Genomic DNA, 22,110 nt, shown 5'->3' with positions numbered 1-22,110 from the left:
CCTGATAGACTTCGCACGTGAAAGTCACTACAACCTCACCACTACAACACCATGGGCAAACGCAAGAAGGCCTCAAAGCCCGTGGCGGCGAAGAAGGTACGAACCTCATTCCATCTCTTCTTGCGAAACTACTAACACAGTCGCGTCTATAGAAGGAAAAACTTCCCACAACCTTCCAATGCCTCTTCTGCAACCACGAGAACTCCGTCTCTGTGACCCTCGAAAAGAAACTCGGAATCGGTAGTCTGCAGTGCAAAGTGTGTGGTCAGAACTTCCAGACGAATATCAACTGTATGCCCATCTTTTCTTTTGGACTCCTACTATGTGTTTTGCGACGAGGCGGAGTCTGGGAACTTTCGCGAGCCGAGCCTCAGCTAACAAAGACGCGCAGTCATGTCCGCCGGTGTAGACGTCTACGCAGACTGGATCGATGCTTGCGATGCCGTAGCGAAGGAGTCTGCCGGGGATGCAGGACCGAAGGAAACATATCGCGGGAGTGGGCCGGCGCGGAGACCGAGCGGTGCTGCGACGGGTGGAGATGGGGATGACGAGGAAGATGAGGGTGGTGAGAATGACAAGTACGATGGCGGTGATGGGTTTGTGGTGGATGATGAGATGGATGCCGAAGGGGACTATGAGTGAGGGGGTTTTCAATGGTGGTGTACGATATTCGTGTCGGCGTTTATGAGGGATGCTATGCCTTTATTAGGCGGCTGGTTGGCTCTGCAGGCGTTTGGTGGCTTACGGATACCACAGAAAAATCAGATTGGGTTTTATTTGGAAAGAGTCTTCTATTGGTATGCAATCGCCTCGAAGGCCTTCCCGCCCTGAGGACTATTCTGGTTCTGGATATGCTTCGACCCCAATACCTCCCCATGCACGCTACGTATGCCTTCATGGCCTTCGATCAATTTCCTCGCCTCGTACACCAGCCCTTGATGATACAACCCTAGAAGCTCTCTTCAGATCAATCCCGCAACCCCTCACATGGTATAGAACCTGTCACCAAAGTCTCCCAGACCCGGGACGATGTAACTACAAACCAATTAGCACACATTTCCCCGAACTCTCGAGGACGATACTCACTTCTTCTCATTCAGCCCCCCATCCACAAACGCCGTCACCACCCTCACCTTCGGAAACCTCTGCGCAAAGCTCACCGCCCCCTCCGGACTCGCAATCAGATTCAAAAACAGAATGTGATCCTCCGGCACACCCCTCTTAATCAGCACCTCCACCGCCATCAGCGCACTGCCGCCCGTCGCCAGCATCGGGTCCAGCAGCAAGCACCACCTCTCCGCAATATCCTCTGGTAGCTTATCATAAAACAGCTTCGGCTGCGACGTCTCCTCGTCCCGCTGGATGAGGATCTTCCCAATGCGCACGGAGCGACAGCAATCGCGCAGGCCCTGCTCCATAGACTCGCCGGCGCGCATGATGCTCACGCCGCAGATCTTGCCCTCAAAGCGCACGCCAGCGTACTTCTGGCCCGGGACCGGGGTGACCACGGTCTGGGAGACGACGGGGAGGTGGTTGAGGCCCTCTTCGACGAGGAGGCGGATGATGCGGTTGGAGTAGAAGATGAAGTCGGCGCGGTTCGTCTCTTTGTCGCGGATCATACTGTGGGAGCGGCATTGTCAGTATGAACTGTGCAATTGGTGAGTGGGGTAGCAGTACGTGAGCAGTGCTATCAGCTGCGGCGTTTGCGGCAGAATATGCACATTGTCATGCTCCAATTTTGTAGAGACTGTGGCCGTGGGCTTTTGGCTGTCGGAGCGGTAGAGAGGTCCTACGCTTTGGGAGGGCGCTGGTTGGGCCATTTTGCGGGTTGGTCGAGGTGTCGTGTGAAGGGTCCACGGGTGGGTGCAGATACGGAGGGGCTGCTGTAATGGGGGATGAGGAAGTCCCAATTGCTCTTGTCACCGGCTCATTCGAAGGGAGTAGTAGAGTATAAGTTCAAGAAAGGAAGGAGAGATTATATAGTGCGAGCACACAGCCCGCTTGGTGAACGTCGAAGTCGAGGTTCCTCAAGCCTTTCGGCGAGCTCCACCGTTACCAGTCCGCTTTGGGCGAGCGGTGAGGAAGGCGTTTCATGTGAATGGAAACCAATAAGAAGCATTCATGGATTCAAGGGACGTCGTGAAGACATGTTTCTAGATCTTGACTGTGCATTACAAGGCATGAGAATAGCCGCACTTGAAACATACCATGGGCTCTTAGGATTTTTTAATAGCTTATGGATTTTGCAGATCTATACCTTTCACGTGATCATTCCCTCAAAGGAGTCTGTCCAGATGGTGTATACATTCCACGTAGCACAATTAGGAAAGAAGAAAAGGGTTCGGCGACGGCGCACGAAACTTGGCCCTTATACTCCTATCTAGGATCAAATGTTTGCGTACTGCCTACGTTTGTGACCGTGGAAGCAATTGCGAGATTCTTGTCTCCCAAGCCGTAACCAATCGCGAGCCGATGTAATCGTCCAGTGACGTTTCACCGCACTCTTGCGCCTCGTCCCCTCTGCCACCCGCCACACCTCGACTCAACACAGACCCGAGCCACCACCTGCATCACCACGCACATACCTGCAGACACCCGCATACCTTAACCCTACTGGCCTCCTGCAGCCGCCCGAGCCGCATCTGAGACCGGCCTGCCGGGGAGCTTTTGTTTTCATTCACTGTCTAGCTGCGTGCAGCGCATTGTTGTTGCCGTTTCCACACGCCCGCCTTCACTACTACCATGCGTGCCGTCTGACTCCACCACCACGCTTCTGGATACCGGGCTCGCGACCACCTCCTATACCACCGAACCTCTTCCGCGATCCATGGCGACTGCTGCATCGGCCATGCAGCCGTCTCTCGCCTCCACCGCCGCGCCCCGCCGAAAGCGGGTCGCCACCTATGGCAAGTCGCGTAACAAGACTTTCGCCTTTAACGACGACGTGATTTCGCCCGAGAAACCGAGGACGAAAGCGGGCGCAACATCTAGTGGGAGTTGGGGCCCGACCGGCTTGAAGAATGTGTCGAAACTAGGGTTTGGGGACAAGGGGAGTGACGCGCAAAAGACTGGAGGGGATGTTTTTGACGTGCCGTCGTCTTCGGAGGATGAGCTGTCGCAGCCTTCGCCGAAGAAGGCCTTTGCGAAGCCTGTGGTAGCATCAAGACCGGCGAAATTGAAATACACTGCGGGTACTGGGCAGAAGAGTCGGGATGCGCCAAACGGAGACGATGTAGTCGTTGGCATGCCGTTGTCTTCGGAGGACGAGCGAAAGAAGCCTGTGTCAAGAAATGCACCTGTGGAGACTTTTACTACGTCTCGATCCGCGAAATTGGGGAAGGGTATCGAAAGTACTGAAGAGAAGCAGCCTGCGCAGCCAATGTTGACGAAGGCTGCGAGGATTTTCGGAGCCGCTGGGGGGAAGTCATTAGCAAAACCAAAATTAGGGAACCCGGCTGAGATCTCCTCCAAGGCCCATTCCGCAGTGCCGAAACGAACAGAAGGAAATTCGAGAGACGCATCTAAGAAGCCGGAGTACGACATACTTGACTTGCCGTCATCAAATGAGGATATCCTCACGAAAAGCCCTGTTACAACGCCAAAGAAGCCATCCCCGCTTACGAAGCGACCGGAGAAGAAGGGCCCCGTAATAGCAAAGAAAGCGGAATACGACATGTTCGACGTGCCTTCGACGGACGACGACAAACCCCCTCAACGCCAAACCTCACTCAAATCTCGACCGAAACAAGTTCCTACTTTGAAATCCATTGTCCCGTCAAAAGCCACCAATACGGTACCCTCTCCAAAGCAATTGACCGAATCGGACTCTTCTACTACCGCGAAGAAGAGGAAGAGATACATACCAACTTCGTCAGCAGGATCGCAAGGGTTTACAAATCAGGAAAACGCATACAAGGATACAGTCCCTGTAGAGCATCAGCGGAGCGCGAAACACATGCGACGGGATGCAAGCGCTTCGCGGGATGTAAAGAAGAAGATCCAATTCGCGGAGGACGGAATCTCAGCACCTAGGCCGAATAAGGCGGAGGTCATCCATAAACCGCAGCGAACTCGAACGCGAACAGTTCCCGTTACAGCACCTCTGTCGAAGGGCCAGTCAGCGCCCGCGAAATTGCATAATATGCTAGCCGTCAGAGAATCTCGGCCCGTTCGCTATCCTTCGCCTATACCGAGCATTCCATCATCGCCCCAAGAGGATTATGCCATGGAAAATACCGAGTACTCCGAGATGCTGCCCTCCACACCACCACCACGGCAGTCTGCTTTACCACGATCGCCAATGCGTAGTGGAGCTGTTACTCCTCGCCAGAGACAGGCATGGAGTAAATTGCTAGGCGATGATACTGTCACGCCTGGGATGCTCAAGCTGGAAGACCTACGCATCTCGTCGGAGCGCCGCGAGAGTAAGATGGCTGCTAAGCTCGGACGATCATCTTCAGACATTCCACACACAATGCACACAAAACGACCACGACTGATCGATTCTCTCAAGAAGTCTGCGCCTCCATCAGATGATGAGGATGATGGAACTGAAGAGGAGGAAGAAGAAGAAGAAGTGGAGAGCAAGGTGGTAGATGCGCCCCAGGGTCTCCCAACCAGAACCGAAAAGCGCACATATGGCCGAGTTGAGCGAACTTTACTCGCTGCGCCGCAAGATGTCGGCAACATCACGGAAGATATGGACATCGACATCGACGCCGCAGAAGCGTCCCAGTCATCACAATCCGCTCCTATCCTCGCCGACGGCCCGAAGAGAACCTACGCCAAACAGCGCTCGTACCTCAACGAAGCGAATCTTGAAGCTGAACTTCTCTTTTCGTTGCCTATGGAAAGCCCGGCTCCAGCAGCCCAGCGGCGAGGACTCAACGCAAAACCACAATCAGGTCTCGCAAAGTTAGATGATGATGAAGACGATGACCAGCCTACAAACACGGTCCGCAGTATTCATGAGCTCCGCAAGGGCGGCGAGATCCTCCGGTTTAGGACTGACATCGAAGCCCTGCTAGACGATATCAACGACACGACTTCCTACGGCAGAGCACGACGGCGCAGTGCAATGCTCGAACTCGCGACCAAACTGTCTGACGCTGCCATCGTACACCGCGTCATTGAGCTCGGCCTTGATCGCCAACTTTTTTCGAGGCTATCGAGCTCCGAGGACCCAATTTTCAATTTCACAGCGGCGGCAACCACTGCATTCGTGATCAAAGCAGGTGTGGCTCCGGGCGTGCTCGAACACATATACAACACAGGTGCCGCGACGTGCTTTGCGAGCCTGCTAGAACGCGACACAGACATTCTGCGCATAGCCAAGGAACGGAAATCGAATCTGTCAAAGCTCGCGCAAAAGGATGTGATCGAGTTTCGCAAGGTCGTTCACGATTCTGCTCTCTGGAAGGATGACAGGCCGGGCCTGATATCCCCTCAGCTAGTAGCTCTTCGTGGTCTCGACCTTCTCGTACGTGGCCTCAGAAAGGTTGGGAGTAAAGACGATTTGCAAGACGATCAGGTGGTATCGAAGTTACTTGAGATTGCCGATACGCACGTGGAGGATCTGAAGTCCGACCAAATGCAAGCACCAGACTTCAAGACCCTCAAACTCTGCCTCAGCATAACGGAATCACTCTCCCTCAGCGGAGTGAAAGTTGGAGTCTGGAGTTCAAAGAGCCTGAAGCGTGTTGCGTCTATGATGCCTTTCTTCATAGACACTTTAGGAACTGAGAGCACCGACACGGCCCTGGAGATGAAGGCGACGCTCGACCGCCTCGCCATCCGACTCGTCATCAACCTGACCAACAATAATGTACGCGCCTGCGAAATCTTCTCGACTAGTGCACTTGTGTTGCCGCTATGCCGATCTATCGATCGATTCTTCAACATCCTGGATGAAGACCAGATCGACGAGGAGAGCAGGGAGACGATCCTGGAAAGCCTTTACCTAAGCTTGGGTGCTATGATCAATCTAGCCGAATTCAGCGATGCGGCTCGAGGCGCGGTGTGCGAAAAGAAGGCTAGTGAGGGAGACGTAATGCTTGAAAGGCTGGTTATACATTTCCTAAGTGGCACTGAAAGGGCCGCGGAGGCCGACTCCCTCGAAGCCTCCAGGTCCAATGTCGCATACGGCTACCTCACCGTCCTGCTCGGAAATCTCTGTCAAAACACGGATGTTAAGCGCAAGGTTGTCCGCAAGCTGCCCAACCAGAAGATCGACATACTCGTCAACGCTGTCACCGAGTTCATCGAGTACAACCTCCGAGTCGACCAAGAAGTGCGCATGCTAGAGGGAGATGAGGGGAGGGAAGTCTGGAGCGGCTTCACGGAGCGGCTAGGGAAGGTGGTACAGAGACTGGTCGCTGTTTAAAGACGGCTTGATACGACAACTGGGGACGGAAATGCTGTGGGCAGGAATGCCCTGGAGCTGATAATTGCTTATCGGGTACTGGTTTGATACTGGTAAACTTCCTGTGCCTCAACGGTAGCCTTTTCTTTTTGTTATCTCATCATACGTGTGGGTCAAGCGTACACTTCTCATACATTTCTGTTGGATGGTCTGGCTTGCTTGCCGCTAGACTTGGACGGAGTATAGAGTACGATACCCTTCCAGACATCACATATTGCTTATAACTCAAACTATTATACCCACAAATACTCTCAGATTGGGATCTGTTTACTACATATGCTGGATGATAGAGACTAAAGCTAAGGAGATTGTCTCCATGCTGAATTGATTTCTTTTGTCCTAATTTCATGTGTGTTTGTAGTGTGATTGAAGATGAATGTGCGAACTTTGGCTAAGCTCCATCATAGGTTTGCCAACACTCTCTTATTACTGCTTAGGGTGCTTCTTCGTAACTTTAAAGAAACTGAAAGAGATGGAAGCTCAGCATTTGGAGCGGAATGGCGCCTAGTCATGCCACCTTCGAACGCGTTGTCTACTGCTGTGAAAATGAATATCGACATACTCGGCCTAAGTTTCTGGAGAATATTCAGGCGACTCCATTAGCATTACAGCAGCGACAATTCAGTCTCCTCAAAGCTTCACTTCTGGGCTGGTACTTCGAACCATGGTTTTGGTGGAGTTTGTGGGCTAAGAATAAGACTTGCACATAAACGAAACAACCGACAATCATAGTCGCAATCAACAATCATCCTCTCAACTAAACCATAGAAATAAATGGTTCTTGTAAACGATCTAGATTCCAACCTTATGATGAGGGTCTTGGTCCAATTATAATAAATCACTCGTCCTATCACACCGTTCTTCCTTCCACGCAACTTTTCGCCCACCTTCAGCTGTATACACAACGCCTCTTTCAAAACTATACTTTCCATTTTCCATATTATATAACACACCGACAACTCCACTCCACGCCCAACAGCTAAGACTACGGTATTTGAAGACACCCACACAGGGCATCTCCTAGAGACGTCACCACTGCGCGCATGCATGTGTGTCAGCACAGCAAACACTCGCTATATTCGCGACTCGGCGCCCTTTTATGTCCACTGATCGACTGCACCCAATGATGCGTCACCACTTCAGAAGGAACTAAACCATGGAAAAATATATTGCGGTTGCAAGCTTCTATGAGCTCCGGTGTTTGGCTGAGCGAAGTCTTGAATGGGAAGCATGTCTTGTTGGGCCCCCGCTGGGCATCGACGAGGAACATGAGAACTAGAGCATAGGCCGCAAAATCACATCAACAGAACATTCCGAGATCCCCATCTGATACGAGTGGGAGGATGGCTAACTTCCCACTAGTCCGATGTGCAACCAGCAAATGACACAGAAATGTTATGAGAACCTTCACTTGGCTTTTGGAAAGGTTGAGATCCGGAACGAAACTGATGAGCCGAGTCTTTTGGGATGCGGCCTCGAGGAGGGGTGCAATAAACCTGATCACGAGTTTCGCAGCTCCTCAGGTTGTGCCAATTTACATGCCAGCATTTGGCAGCACGTTTATCGATCCGATGCAATCTTCCCCAGGAACAGCTACCCTCGCTCGTCGCTGCGAGAAAATCCAGGCCTATGCTAACACACAGCTCGTCGACCTGACATCACTCGCCACACACATACGAGCAGAAATGGAGGCGGGCATCCCACGACACGTCGAGAATACCTCCGTAGCCAAGACCATATCCTTAAAGACAGAATTCATGCAATCAGGTCGCAATGGGCCAGCAGGTCGAAGGGGGACCCGACAAGGCCTCTGACTTCGTGATCAATGCCATCGATTTCGAGGACTTCGAATACAATCCCTATCGCCTGACAGAGGTCGGAGTCGCGGTTCCGGACTCTCGGGATATCCGGGGAAGCAGTGCAAGAATTAGCTTCGGCGTGTGTGGTTCTACCACTCCCGGGTTTGCGAGACGGGTCGTCTGATGAACAGGAATTATTGCTAGGAGGTCGAAGGGGGCCCGAGCTCAACCAAGACTAGGTATCCTCACGCTTGCACATCCAACCCTCCCATGAATAGCCAGACTTCAGACACTCCACTTGACAATATGCCTTACGTGATTGGCAACAACGATACGCGATCAATCGTCGACCAACGCGAAGAGCGAACCATGCATCTCTCCAACCTATACTACAGGTTGCAGATGAGACGAGATCAGCTGGAGGCCGTCAGGCTCCAGAGGAGAGATGGCAGACCGACCGGTGGGGAGAACGTTCTGAACCACAATAGGGCACATGGGCTCTCTTGAATGAGCGTATCCGTAACCAGACACAGATCCCAGAATTAGATGCCCAGAACTCCGCTTGGGGGACCGAGATCTTCGATCCAATAATCCATCGATATCACAGCAGCGATAAAACTGGTCCGGAATCCAGAATTTCACTCTCGAATTAAATATCTCGATATTCGATAATCACTACCTGAGAGCACAAGCGCTTGCGGAAGCGATTCGGATGGTTTGGGTCGATGTAAAACGGAGAACATTGCAGACATGTTCACAAAGGCGCTGCGGAAGCCTCGGTTCTTGAAAGCTGCGAGGAAAGCTGGGGTTGTGACAGATGCGGCTGCGGGAAAGCGGGCCCGGAAGAACGATCGGGGAGATGTCAGAAATTGGGGACCGGAATATTACACCGGTATGTGAGCGTCTTCACAAGTAAGCATGCAACTTACTGATATAGAGAGAACATAGAGCAGTCCTCGGAGCACCGTGATGAGGTCCTGACGAGTGTTGGCGCGAAGAGGAGTATCACAGCCACAAGCTTTCCGGCTGATCGCTATAGAAGGCGCAAGGTTGGTGGATAGGGGAAACGGATGGCGGGCTTTCAAGGTGCATTGATGAAGTATTCAAATAGCAACGACTCGGGTTGTAACAGCTACAACCTAGGATCAACAACTCATACGGTTCACGGTCACCTACGTACAGGCACTCCTGGCAGCTGGCGTAGGAAGGGCAAAGGATCAGTGAGGAAAGCATGAGTTGTATTGAGGTGCTAACGAGTGGCTATATAGTGAAGAGAGACCAGGGGTTGCAGGCAGCAACGGTGACAAAACAACAGGTGAACCTTGTCCAGCTGAGAAGTGAACCCTGTACAGCTGAGACGCGTAGACAGACGTGCGTAGGAGCATTCTAACTGGCTGCCAACTCCCCCCCTTTTCTCTCTCCTTGATTCTCGTTCTTTGGTTGGTTGCTACTAGCGCGCACTCAGCGTGGCGAGGCCCTCTGTTCAGCTACACCAGGGTCCTCTCAGCTGTGTCCATTCCTTTCAGCTGGCCTCTATTCAGCTGAGCTGATAAGACCTAGGGGTGGGCCATTTCCTATTAGTATATATTCGGCCCGTACGGCCACTACAATACAAGCAGAGTTCACATCAATTTCAACCTGAGTCAACGTCTTGATGACCAAGACTGGTTCGCGTGGGGTTGATGCTCTAGAACTAGAAGGCAGAACGTGGTATCGGCAGCAGCTCATATACCTTTACAACTCTATTGCTTGCTGCCAAATTGTTGTTCAGACGCGGCTTGCTTTAGAACGCATGCAGGGAGACTCGATCATGATGTTTAGAGTTCATTCACCCATTGTGAAAACACAACTAACGGGGCGGTCAGAGTGCAGAAGAGGGGCTAGGAGGTGTAAGTGTAAGCGACGTGCAGGAAAGCCATTTAGTGAATTACCTCTTCGATGTAAACAAGTTCTTTCAGAGAACTGTTCTCTCTTCCTTACAAACATTCTCATCCACCACCTGTGCCACCACCACCACCGTCATCTTGTTGGCATTTCCCATACTCTCAACGCCTATGTTCTTCCATTCCTGTACTCTTCAACTCCCATATCCGTCGGACCTGTTCTTACCCACAAGCATCAATGGAACGCCGGCTTTCCATCACACTCGACGCTTTGGAATCGTTGCAGCCGTTTCATACGACTCCTCTGAACTGCAACGACGCCACTATGGGACTTCGAACTCTAAGGAACTCAGGAGGTATAGTTGAGAAGAAGGATTGGGCTGTCGTTAAGGAGACTGAGTCCTTTACACACGAAGACTTCCCCGAAGACTTCCCAGCTGAGGAGTGTGTGGTCGATACCGTGGAACCATTCTCGGCTTGGGAACACGTCCTTGCTCTCGAGTCTGGCGGATCTGGTTTTTCGACTTCAATTAGCTCTGAGGAGGAGTCCGATGCGGGTGAGGGAGAAGAGTCCTATGATCCGTTTGAAGGAGATCAGTTGGACGAGCTTGAGGGCGAGACTATGTGCGAAGCTCTCGATCAACCTCAGAACGAGTCTCGCGACGAACCCGCCGATCAACCAAAGGGAGAACCCCAGGACGACCCCCTAGCTCTACCTCAGGACGCACCGCCTCAGGACGCACCGCCTCAGGACGCACCGCCTCAGGACGCACCGCCCCAGGACGCACCGCCCCAGGAACGCCCAGGAGAACCGGATGCCACCCATCCAGTCCCGTCCACTCCTCCCCACCCCCAGCGCCTCTCCCATATCCGCCTCCTCAATCCCCTCCCCCTCCTCACCCACCTCGTCCACCGCGCCCTCACCCTTACCTCCCTCCGCCTCCGCGCCAACCTCGCCGTCCTCGACCGCGCCGCCGCCCTCCTCCACGCCCTCCAGCACAACCTCAACGCCCTCGGCAACACCCTCGCCCTGCACGCCTCGCTCCTCGCCGCCGCGCGCCGCGAATACCTCCTCACGCGCATCACGGCCAACCAAGCCGCCATGCTCGCGCTCAACGCGCGCACGATCCACGCCCTCGAGGACCAAGTCGCCAGCCTGACCGCCCTGCTGCAGCCGCTGCTGGACGGCCACCGGCTGCGCGGGCGGCTGCTCGCGCGGCTGCGGGAGGTCGAGGTGCAGAACGCGCGCATGGCGGCGCAGAAGGCGGGCGAGCGGGGTGCGATGCTGATGGCGCAGGGGTCGATTTTGGAGCTGATTGAGGAAAATCGGCGGCTAAGAGAGGTGAATGAGGAGGCGGTGCAGGGGTTTAGGAGATTGGGGGGGGAGAATTGGCGGTTGAGGGGGGAGAGGGATGAGGCGGAGGGGCGGGGGGGGGAATTGGTGGGGGAGAATGAGGAGTTGAGGGCGGAGAATGCGCAGGTGGTGAGGGGATTGGCGGAGATGGATGGGGAGTATGCGGCCTTGAGGGAGACGTATGAGGAGGCGGCGGGGGGGTTGGCGGCGATGGTGGAGGAGGTGCGGGAGGGGCCGGTGGAATGGGCGAGGCGGGAGGGGTTGGAAGGGGTGGTTGATGAGCGGAAGGAGGATGGGGAGGAAGGCAGGGAAAGAAAGATCACTAGGACCTGTGGGGCTGACGGCTTATAGAAGCAGAGTGGATGGGTGGTATGCGAGAATTGGGAGCGGTGAAGCGGCGGTACTTGGTGTGGAGAGCGAGGTGTAACTTCTAAAAGAACGCGTCTAAGTACATGTTGGAAGGTAGCAGCGAAATGGAGAGTAGCGCTTGGGTTCTTCGTCCCACTACGCCCTACTTGGATCTGCTTGGTGCGTTTAGTACGATTCAAGTAGAAGCTCTTGGGAGCAATGGGAGTCTTACCTTTCTCATTTAATCTTTACTGGATGGAGGATCCTTGCTGGAATGTGGCAAGTGTTATTCTCAGCATCTGCATATGTGGTTTTTCAAGGCCTGTAGCTCTAACGTGGCCGGTGGTCAGCAAAGGATAGATAGATTGAATGACACCTCTACTCTCTGCGGCATGGAGCATAATGCGGCATGGAGTATAACCTCGGGGATTAAACCAAAGTCATTCTCGCTTCAAAGTTTTTATCAAATAGAACACGTGGTGTTGGTATATCAGGCATCAGCTTATCTCTGGTGTTTAAGGCAACGCCGATGCGTTCGTACCGCACGCTATCGTCGGCGAGCCGGCGCACTACTAGTGAGAAATGTTGTTCATAGGCCTCTATCCATCCCTCAAATTCGCCCAAACAGTATACCATTTCTCCATCTCGAACCTTGTGATCTCCCTTCCAGTGACTACGAGTAGTCAGGCGATACTAGAAGCGTCACCCCTTTTACAATCAAGTGGTACAAAGGTTCCAACGCGAGTTCGGAATGATGGTAGACAACCGTTGCGGGTTGAAGGTTGCCCGCTACGGTTAAGGTTGCGGAGTTAACTTCACCATACCAATCTCCATCGCGCACAGGGATGCAACTCGATTGGAGCACGTGGAAAGTGGGGTCATGTGAGCGAGTCGCCTTGAAGAAATAGATACCGGATTTCGTGGAGGCCCAAGACCATGTAGGAGCTAGATATGCTGCAGGCCTTGGATCGTATACTCGTTTGTTCTTGGTTCTTCAAAGCATGTCTTCATATATGGAATCTCCCCAGAGGCCTGCAAGATATTTCCCTGGTTTGTAGGTTGCAATATGTGCGGCCAGTCCTGCAATGGCCGGGAGCCTGTCACTTTTTTCCAAAAGACGAAGGCCAGAGTACTCCTCGACTAGATAACGCCAAAGAGAGACAAGGTTTGGTGTGCACCGTGTGGCCCTGAGCCTCTCGATGAATCTGGTGAACGGAGAGGATGACTGATTACCCAATGGTTGATACTTCATAGAGCTTGAAGGTGAGGTAGTCTGAACAAGATCAATGCCATTGTCTTCGGGCTGCTTGAGTTGGCTCGTGGACTCTTCGCGGCTAAGCTTGACTTTATTCTGACTGTGGTTGGCTGTGGAGCTTGGGCAAATCTGTTGACTTTTCCGTGTCCCTATAGCTGTGGAATACATCTGCTTTGAGTCGATAGACCGTTCGGAATACAAACATTCACATTGCGTAGTCTCTTGGCATTCCCATGCCAATTCTTGCGCGCAAAAATGAAGGACTCTAGGTGATAGTAGTCTCCCCTGATATGCCCATGCGCGAGTCCTCAAAGGGTTTGCTGCGTCGTCGAAACCAGCCCTCCAATCGAAATGGAAAATGCGCTCGTGGACGTAATATTGAACTGTCTCTTTTTCCATCCATGGAAGGGCTATTGGCAGCTGCGGCTCTAAGGGATGATTATAATCTAAAAATGATCCCTCAGAAAACAATCCGCCATTACCGTCTGGAGATTTAGTGGCTGCAAGGGTAATGTAAGAGTTCTTGTATATGGCGGCCATTAGGGCTGATTCCCTTCTCCAATCCTCCCTATCATCTTGAAGTATACACAAAGAATCAATCCACAGGTAACGCAGGCCCAATCGCCGAGTGTATGTAATAGCGTCTTGAAAGGTTTTTGGGAGGCTTTCCCAGGGGATTCCTTGGCAACGAGCGGCGAGAGTTTGGCGAGTCGTTGTGATTACCCTCACAGTTCCCCAGCAATGACTGAGACATACATATTGAGCAGAGACATTGGATAGCTCGGATAACTTCACGCTGTTCTTAGACAAGTCATCCGATAGTCCCACATCAAGGATGCGCGTAGGAAGTTTGCTGGCAGTGGTGGGATTGCACTTGCGATGGTCCTTTTGACAAATATTCAGAAGGTCAGACACCCAGTTAAACGATTCTTCTGACGCTGTTTTTCTGGAGATGATTCCTGTATCTTGTTTGCTGGATAGATGGTGCTTCGGTCCTGTCATAGTAGGAACATTAGCTCTCCGAGGCGAAGAATTGTGCGACTGTTTAGATCAATTCGAGAGAAGGGTAGCATAGTTGTTGAGTGTAAGATGAAAGGAATAGTGAAGAGACATGTACGAAGAGAATAACAGGATTATATACCTGGAACAAAGTCGAGAAAAACTCCTTTATTCCCGACATACACTACGACTCGAATGTTGAGGTCTTCAACCGCGAGATCGTAATGCCTGGGATCAGGGCCAACTTCAATGAGTTTAATATCCATGAAATTGCCGATTCTGGGCTCGAATGTAGTGAGCCCGTTGCGAATCAAAGTACATCTTGGACAGCCAGCTTTGACCGATTCATCGAGCCTCGCAAGGCTGCAGTTAAACACGACGCGGGATCCTGAATATTTTGGCTCAAAGTAGTCGCACAAGTTGCAAGGCGAGGATGACATGACGAGCTTAGATGACACGAAGAGTTGAAGGGAGAGAAGATAGTCCTTAGATGTGGAGCGCAATAACGTGAAGCACCAGCCTTGGAGGGCTCTCGCCCCGCCTTCTAACCTATGTCGTTCATGATTGGATGGCGACACCAGGTCGTCGAAACGGACAAGACAAGCGAGAAAGCAAGAGGGTATTCAGCCTTAGAACTGAACACGCCTAGGACCTCAGCATATCCGTCCACCCAATATCTTTTCTAAGAGATGAAACGTTCTTCGTCAACGAATTCTAGAGATAGAGCACTTTCTTCCATTCGGCAAGCCTTCAGAAATTGCCATTTCAGACCACTGGGTCATGGAACTTTCTCGGACGGCTCTTGTGATTGCCTTTGCCCACGCCAACGACCACAACGCCTCGCCCACGGAGTTCGTGCTCTCCAAGCTGGAGCCTTCCAAAACGGCAACTGCATCATCTGCCCCAAGCTGTCCTCCTGCTGACCGAATGCCTCAGTGCGTAAATTGCGGAGGAGAAAATCCACCGGGCATGTGTATTGGGGTAAGGGTTTCTCAAGCTCGAAGCATACTCCGGCGGCTTTACTAACTGAGTCACCAGCATCCTCAGAAATCGAAACCACCTATTTGGTCTGGGTAGGTGAGATCCGTCACTACATTAGGAACTCATATTAATGCCAATCTGATAGCTGTACGTGCATCCCGTCTCAGAACTTCGTCGGCTTCATACTATCAAATAAGATATCCTTTGTTGATCCCAAAGGTCTACCAAGACTACTTTCATTCATAGACGCAAACGGTACAGCCAAATGCGACGGAAAACAGTTTGATGTTGAAACTGAGATGTGGACGATGTAAATCATCATTCCACAGAGACCGAAGTCTTCCACTGACCGTTCCTAGTCTTATGTATCAGTTCTGTAATCAGACTCGTTCTATCGAAGACCACAAGGTGGCATGGGCAGCGTCTGATGACAAGAGCGCGAACGGTAAATGGACAAATTACAAGAACTGGTTTTTCACTTTCGAATGGACGGCCCCGTCCAAAGACTACGGCACACTTGCCCCCACCTGCTCCCAGACCTTCCTACACATGCTGGATGATAAAACATGTAAGACATGCCCATCATTCTTCGGGCAACACCGCTAATCAGCTCCTATTTGCTATCCAGGTTCTCCAAATAGCAAAAGGATGAGCTTCGAAGGAAGGCTCCAGACCCAATGAGGTAACGCTATGTTCATCAACAACCCACCACCTGAACTTATGAATAATGATCCTACGCCCACGGACAATTATCGGATACATGTGAACCAATTCATCACAGAAAAACAGGACTGGGGAGTCATGTACGTTCACACGCGCTACCAAACGCTCCATAAAAGCGCAACAGCTAACCCAACAACTCTATCTAGCATGCAAGTGTACGATTCCAACGAGAAGAGCGTCGCCAACACCACAGCCGCCCACAGCGACCTCAGCCAGGGGTTCGACATCCAGATCCCGGGCGAAGACGCCTTGACGCTCACCGGGCTCGACGTCACGTCGACCGACGATACGCTGCTCTGGTTCGGCTGGCGCAACGTCTTCGTATTCGGGCCAGGAAATGCCCTAAGGCACCAACAAAGACTGCAAGGGCGCTCTGAAGTTCCCGACTTGCAACACTAAGCCCCCGCTCGACTATTGCGACCCGGGCAATACTTGGAAAGACGGCAAGACGGGTGAGGTCAAGGAGTGGACTTTGACTTTGACTGATTTTTCACGGGGACAGCGCCGTCGGATCTGAGGATTAGTGTGTGCTGAATGGTTTCGTGAGGGGGTTAGATTTCATCGGGTTGGATTCAGTTACTTCTGCAGAGGTCACGTATAGGCTTGGCGGCTGCTTATTTAGCACTTTTCATTTGACGTAGTCTATCAGCTAGTGGTCAGCATCAGCTAGTGGTCACCCTTACTTTTTGGTGCGATTTGGACGTTTTGACAGCTCAGCAATCTCAGCAACCACCAAATATTTTAAGTAATGGCTTGGAATAATAAGGACGTTAGTACCTGCACACCCCCTTTTTGGTAGTTTCACACCCCCTCTCGTCTGATCTTTTGATTGGCTGGAGCGGCTCGGAGCTTCGTCCGGAGCTCTATTCTCACGTGCATCCGCACGTGTAGCCTTTCTCATTCACTTAGGCGTACGGCCGTATATACAATTGCACGAATTGGATAGGAAGCAGTATTTGTACCAGATCTTCCTTGTTGTTTTTGCCGTTGTCTTATCACCCTTGGAGCGGTACTTCACAAGGCCGTAGCCTTGCGCCTTTGCATGCTCTGTGAGCGTTTCCTCAGCTTCCTCTATAGTGTTGTAGGCCCGTAGCGGTGGCGGCTGGAGGGTCATGGTGAGTGTATTGTAAAGGTAGAGTATGAGGATGAGGATGTAATTGCTTGTGTTGTACATGGCCCACTTGGAGAGAGCATTCGGAATTAGTGAGCAAGTTAAGTGAGTGAATTAGAGGCTATGGAGAAGTGCTCTAAGCTAATTAGAAGGTGGTGAAGTGACAGGGGGGGAGGGGGTTTGCGTAGAGTGATTAGGGGGTGCGCGTTTATCCCTCCCCTTGCTAATATAGAGAATGATACATCGCCAACCTTTGTCTGAAGAGTCTCCACTGGAACTTTACGCTGGCTATACTGAATCTCAAAAGCTAAGCAATCCCTCCCCAGACAAACCTACTTCATTTCTTTCCTCCTCTGGAGACTAGCAGCTGAGCAATTTGGTAATGTCCCTTCGCATACGCAAACTGCAGCGGAGTACCCCTATCCCCGCGGGCATTGATGTCTGCCTTCGCATCTATCAGAAACTCAACAACAGAGTAGCGATTCTCCTCCACGGCGAAATGCAGAGGTGTCTCGTTGGTATCACGCCTCGCCTCTTTGTTGGCATTGCGACTCACTAACAGCTTCACCACCTCGAGGTGACCAAAACGGGCAGCACAGTGAAGAGGGGTACGTCTCCAAGCATTGAGAGCCTCCTTTTGGGCACCTGCATCAAGCAATGCTTTTGCCGTCCCAAGATGGCCTTCGATTGAAGCCCAATGAAGCGCCGTGCCATAGCTACGGTCAGTCGACACGTCAATGCGCTGCATCTTCGCCTCGAGCGGCACGCCAGCTTCAACTAATGGCCTCACAAGATCTGTCTGTCCACGCCTAGCAGCGAGGTGTAAAGGCGTAATTCCAGTAGTTCCTAGGGTTTGACTGGCAAGGTCGCGCGCCAAAGTCCGGTACAGCTCCTCCTGGCGTCTGGCCAAATCCAGGCGCTCTACCTCTGATTTCTGGAGCTTGTTGTTTAAATCTCGCTTCTCAGCATCGAATTGTCGCTCAAGGTTGTCGATTTTGGTTTCATGGTCCGTTTTATGTTTCTGAAGCTCACCTTTGAGTTGGATGACCTCTTTTTCGGCTTTTCTGGCCTGATCGAGTTCCTTGGCTACACGCAGCTTTTCGGTCACCGCCTTCTCCAATTCCATGGCATGTGTGGCAGAAGAAGCCTGGAACTTGGCCTTGAGGTCTACCAGCTCGCTATCTTTGCTAGCAATGATGTTGACCAAATCTTGGAGAGACATCTTCGCAAACTGGTTGCCATCAATGCCTGTCGAAATAGTGACCACCGCAATGAATTCTCGAACGATGCTGACATAAATGCTTTCATCATTACTTGAATCTTGGATCCGGCGTACGGTCACTGTCGCCGATGAGGAAGCATTGCCGTAAGCCGCTTTGAGTTCAGCCTCGGTTCGCGTCCCTTCGTCCGTTGTCCGAAGCATATCCCATAAGGTGGTTACGATCATGATATTGTCTTGAGATTCCGGCCCCAGCAGCTTTTTGAAGAGAGATAGGTTCCTAGTCGCGTATTCTTTGGCCTTTTTATCCGTAATATCATGAAGGTAGATCACTCCTCCGATTGTGCGCTGCGCTGGTGTAGATTCTTTGGCGAGAGCCGCCTGGACGGCATTCGTGAACCCCGCGTCAGCCATCGACAAGGACGGACAATCCACGAGCCACAAATCTCTGCCATCGGCCTTGCCCTTGAACACGCGAGCCGTGGAGCCGCCATCGGCCGTATCTCTGCCAGCGAGGTCAATGCCGGTTACTTCTTCGATGAAAAGGTCTCGCTCGAGTCCTTCGACTCCTAAAATTGCGAGTATGGTGGGGGTAGGCAACGCAGAGGAGGTATCTGGCGGCACCCTAGAATCTTTGTTCAGTGTATATCCACAAGACGTATGGGCCAGGGCCCTGGAACTCACATATTGTCTCTAGCCAACAAAGAATCGCAACTCAACTAGATACAGGAGCTTCAGACATGCACACCGGATTTGTTCTACCGCCCTTCAGGAACGACGTAGAACCAGCGGACTGCGTCGGGAAGCTGACGTGTCGAGGTGGCGTAACACGCTCGCCTGGCGTTGGCCGAGCCACCATCAGCATGGCCCGGCGCCTAAAAGGCCTACCCAGTGATTGCCAGGCACTCCTAAAGAACAGATCTAAGGAAGGTCATCCTTTAAGGTCCATGATATGGACGAACAAGAGCGGGGCCCATTTAACGAAGTCGCCAGGCCTCACCACAATACTTTTATCACTGAAGAACCAATGTATTCCAGCCCCATCGCTATTCAGGCATAAGCCCATCAGCTCGGAAAAGTACCGCTCGAAGACGAAAGCGCCAATATCAACCCCCCTCATTTCGGTAGCGAGACAATTACTGATAACAATGACATCCTACTTCGTACAAAGTGTGTCACAAACGGTAATTTAGCAAATCAATGTAGCAATGTGATTTTTAAGAGCTATGGCCCATCTAACTGGAACGAGCGGAACCCTGTTCTCCGTCCAACTCCATCATAACAACAATTGTCGATTTGGTGTCTCATCATCGCAGAATAGCCTTTCAAAGCAAAGACGATGCAGGCAGACCAGACAAGTGCCAGCGTCTCACATGTGAGGGCATTTTTTCAATCAGATATACGCGATGCTGAATGCACCGGCCGACTCCGTCACCAAGGCCGTCTTGCGGCCGTCCTTGTATTCGATCTCGGCGAACTGGCCCGCGGTGGTAGGTGGTGTGAAAACCTCGCCCCGGTCGACGCTGGTGCAACTAACGTAGACTTTAGGCTTAGGCTCGAAGACATAATCGGCCGAGGACTTGAGGTCAACAACGGCGACGGGGGTCAACTGCCCGCCAACCTGTTCGCGGGCGACACCGACAACGTACTTGTTGGGTTCGTCAAAGGCCGATTCGACGGAGAAGTCGAAGGCACCGGCCTTAGCACGGTCCTCCTTGCTGTCATTGATATCGAAGTCCTTAGTTAGTAGGAACTGCGAGCCTTTCTGCCTACGTGGGTCGACCTTGGCCACCGCACTGTTGATGATGTTGATGGCGTGGCCCGCCGCCAGCTGCGTGCTGTACTCGGAGGAGCTGCCGACGAAGGCGTACACATTGGTAGTGAATCGGAAGGCTACCGTATTGCACTCAGAGTCAGAAAAAAGCTCTGAAGTAAAATCGAGTAATCAGGACTCGCCTGATCATGTCTTAGGGGAGAAAATTATCCATGAGACATTGCCAGGCCAGGGAATTTAGGAATGTAGAGGCAGCTCACTGTCACGACCCCCACGCGGGATTCCGAGAGACTTGTACCAGGCAACGGAGAACATGCTCTGCAATCCGGTATCGCCACTAATCCCAGGCATTTCAGTGTAGATATTGTAGACCTTGGGAGGGCCCGTCGCGGTGTTCTTGTTCTCAATGATGATGGTGTATGAAGACATTTTGAAAATGGGCTGGATAGCCTAAGTGAGTAAATTAACGTGATTGTTTGGTGAAGTTGGATGGGGATGGATATTACTTCTGAGCTGGCGTTGGAGACTAGGGCAACTAATGTATGCTGGTGAGGCAAGATGAAGGAGTTGAGTAGCACAGGGGGAAGCGACGGAGCGAAGGATAGTGGGACACAGGGAGTGGGAAGGAACGAGGGACTACTGATCATGCGGTTTCTTGCCCCACCCACCGGTGAAGGCCCCCCTGTCTCGAATCCTGGGCACTGCATGCTCACACGGCGCCAGCTCAGCAGGACCTTCTAAAGTTCTGACAGTCTCACGTGCTCCCGTATGCCCCTCTTTTTTTCTTTTGGCAGAGTACCAGAGTGCACATTTCTCTGAACTCACGGGGAAAGTTCTTGGGCAACATCTTACACCTCCATGGCTCCGCAATCACTTTCTTATAAGGTTAATGTGGTAAACCGGTTCTCAAGCAACCAGCCTCGAGGGTACATAGTCTGTGCAGAGAAGCCCAGCATCTCGAACGCGCCTGACGTTTACCTTCCGGTATGCTACAACACCGGCAAACTCCGCGAAAACGGCCACGGGACTTTCACCTATCACAAAGAATACTATGCCTTCATTGGCACTCGCGACCCCGACTCGAAGAAGAAGAAGAAGAAGACTATCCACACAACTCAGGTTTCCGAAAAGCCCATCAAACTCGCATCTAGAAAAAAGGATGGCGACATTATTATGGCCGAGTTCCCGGACAATGCAGCCCAACTGACCGTGGTGTCTGATAGGGTCTGTGATCAAGAAGGCGCTTTCACCATCGAGTGCTCCGGGGGGCACCTCGAGAGAGAAGATGAACGGAAATATGTCGTCGGTATTGCGCAGAAGTTTGACGACGACCAGATGGTAGTTGCGGCCGTCGATTACAGGGAAGATACGTCGTATGTTATCATACCAGCACAGTACATGAACATCCGCGTCGCGGAGGGCGAAAACCGCGGCCAGCTCCCTTTGGAAAACGTGAACAAAGTTGCCACGATAAAATTGCCTACCAATAATTCGAGCATCACCATTTACGAGAACAAGAACGCCAACTTTGTGGACAAAGACCCCAACGAAGAAGATACGTCCCGTAGCAATGGTTTCAAGTTTGGCCCACAGGCTCCGGCCGGGGACCGTCAGCCGCCACAAAACCAACAACGACAACAACAGTCAACCAATCCGCCGCAAAATGCACGAGCTGCAAATTCAAGTACACCGTCGTCGGCTTCGCAGGCAAGGCAGCGAGCGCAGGCTAACAGCCTTCCAACTGGAGCGAAGAATCTGGGATTTACTTCCAGGAACCAGGTAAGTTAGAGAGCCCCATTGGGAAAATGTATCCGCGCATGAGATTCCACCGCACCAAAATATACTGATCCTGATGTTTCTCGCAGTATATCGCCTACGGAGGGTTTGTCAGGTTCAACAAAGACCATCTAGCCAATTTCTACGAAGACGCTGAACTCCAAGTCCTGGCAAAGGAGGTCGACAAGTGGATAGCCGAGCTAGAAAATGTCGACGAGGCAGGAGGGGATACGATCGACATGCTGTGCCTCCTAAGTTTGTATGATTGCATACTTCTACTCGGTAAGCATGACTTCTGCTGGGCTTCCAGCACTTCCTGTCCACAAATCGTGTTCTGAGGCCTCTTGGTAGATAACAGCGAATCCATGATCATATCCGAAAACGGGGAGCGCGTACAGCAGATGACATCCGTCTGCAGCACGATCGTCCAGGTCGAGTCGATTCTGAAAAATACGAGAGACGTGAGA

The 22,110-nt window shown here is 52.0% G+C and overlaps 10 protein-coding genes across 10 annotated transcripts; 6 read left to right on the top strand and 4 right to left on the bottom strand.

Moving 5' to 3' along the window:
• Window positions 1-51: 51 nt before the first annotated feature.
• On the top strand, window positions 52-647 carry BDZ99DRAFT_512441 (Elf1-domain-containing protein; the record flags this gene model as incomplete). Its single annotated transcript, XM_033724633.1, has 3 exons — window positions 52-96; window positions 153-291; window positions 392-647. 3 exons carry the CDS (start codon window positions 52-54, stop codon window positions 640-642), a joined length of 435 nt encoding a protein of 144 aa, XP_033569606.1. The 3' UTR covers window positions 643-647.
• On the bottom strand, window positions 491-2,011 carry BDZ99DRAFT_468829 (uracil phosphoribosyltransferase). The gene is made up of 3 exons (XM_033721354.1): window positions 1,678-2,011; window positions 1,087-1,620; window positions 491-1,035 (listed from the first exon to the last, which is right to left on the bottom strand). Exons 1-3 carry the CDS (start codon window positions 1,818-1,820, stop codon window positions 984-986), a joined length of 729 nt encoding a protein of 242 aa, XP_033569605.1. The 5' UTR covers window positions 1,821-2,011; the 3' UTR covers window positions 491-983.
• A 798-nt stretch (window positions 2,012-2,809) lies between these two features.
• On the top strand, window positions 2,810-6,452 carry BDZ99DRAFT_201368 (uncharacterized protein). The gene has a single exon (XM_033713252.1). It carries the CDS (start codon window positions 2,828-2,830, stop codon window positions 6,380-6,382), a length of 3,555 nt encoding a protein of 1,184 aa, XP_033569604.1. The 5' UTR covers window positions 2,810-2,827; the 3' UTR covers window positions 6,383-6,452.
• Window positions 6,453-8,194: 1,742 nt separating this feature from the next.
• BDZ99DRAFT_527361 (uncharacterized protein) lies at window positions 8,195-8,873 on the top strand (the record flags this gene model as incomplete). The annotated part of the gene is made up of 3 exons (XM_033726251.1): window positions 8,195-8,359; window positions 8,425-8,646; window positions 8,709-8,873. The coding sequence occupies 3 exons, from the start codon at window positions 8,195-8,197 to the stop codon at window positions 8,871-8,873; spliced, it is 552 nt and encodes a 183-aa protein (XP_033569603.1).
• Window positions 8,874-8,970: 97 nt separating this feature from the next.
• BDZ99DRAFT_576736 (uncharacterized protein) lies at window positions 8,971-9,446 on the top strand (the record flags this gene model as incomplete). The annotated part of the gene is made up of 2 exons (XM_033728605.1): window positions 8,971-9,112; window positions 9,169-9,446. 2 exons carry the CDS (start codon window positions 8,971-8,973, stop codon window positions 9,279-9,281), a joined length of 255 nt encoding a protein of 84 aa, XP_033569602.1. The 3' UTR covers window positions 9,282-9,446.
• An 895-nt stretch (window positions 9,447-10,341) lies between these two features.
• Window positions 10,342-12,232, top strand: BDZ99DRAFT_551007 (uncharacterized protein; the record flags this gene model as incomplete). Its single annotated transcript, XM_033727004.1, has 1 exon — window positions 10,342-12,232. One exon carries the CDS (start codon window positions 10,342-10,344, stop codon window positions 11,806-11,808), a length of 1,467 nt encoding a protein of 488 aa, XP_033569601.1. The 3' UTR covers window positions 11,809-12,232.
• Window positions 12,233-12,560: 328 nt separating this feature from the next.
• On the bottom strand, window positions 12,561-13,906 carry BDZ99DRAFT_551003 (HET-domain-containing protein; the record flags this gene model as incomplete). The annotated part of the gene is made up of 3 exons (XM_033727003.1): window positions 12,561-12,998; window positions 13,248-13,443; window positions 13,543-13,906. Coding segments are annotated over 3 exons (759 nt in total), but the record flags the coding sequence as incomplete, so codon positions are not given.
• Window positions 13,907-14,839: 933 nt separating this feature from the next.
• Window positions 14,840-15,692, top strand: BDZ99DRAFT_527358 (uncharacterized protein; the record flags this gene model as incomplete). The annotated part of the gene is made up of 5 exons (XM_033726250.1): window positions 14,840-15,040; window positions 15,098-15,132; window positions 15,186-15,350; window positions 15,400-15,608; window positions 15,682-15,692. 5 exons carry the CDS (start codon window positions 14,840-14,842, stop codon window positions 15,690-15,692), a joined length of 621 nt encoding a protein of 206 aa, XP_033569599.1.
• Window positions 15,693-17,211: 1,519 nt separating this feature from the next.
• On the bottom strand, window positions 17,212-18,690 carry BDZ99DRAFT_401353 (ankyrin; the record flags this gene model as incomplete). Its single annotated transcript, XM_033716222.1, has 2 exons — window positions 17,212-17,508; window positions 17,665-18,690. Coding segments are annotated over 2 exons (1,323 nt in total), but the record flags the coding sequence as incomplete, so codon positions are not given.
• A 605-nt stretch (window positions 18,691-19,295) lies between these two features.
• Window positions 19,296-20,454, bottom strand: BDZ99DRAFT_468825 (uncharacterized protein). Its single transcript, XM_033721353.1, has 3 exons — window positions 20,374-20,454; window positions 20,128-20,317; window positions 19,296-19,986 (listed from the first exon to the last, which is right to left on the bottom strand). Exons 2-3 carry the CDS (start codon window positions 20,294-20,296, stop codon window positions 19,487-19,489), a joined length of 669 nt encoding a protein of 222 aa, XP_033569597.1. The 5' UTR covers window positions 20,297-20,317; window positions 20,374-20,454; the 3' UTR covers window positions 19,296-19,486.
• Between the last annotated feature and the right edge of the window lie 1,656 nt (window positions 20,455-22,110).

Source organism: Mytilinidion resinicola (genome assembly GCF_010093595.1).
Source record: "Mytilinidion resinicola strain CBS 304.34 unplaced genomic scaffold BDZ99scaffold_31, whole genome shotgun sequence".
Classification (NCBI taxonomy): domain Eukaryota; kingdom Fungi; phylum Ascomycota; class Dothideomycetes; order Mytilinidiales; family Mytilinidiaceae; genus Mytilinidion; species Mytilinidion resinicola.
Note: the sequence above shows the minus strand (reverse complement) of the source record. Positions and strands in the feature narration are given on the sequence as shown.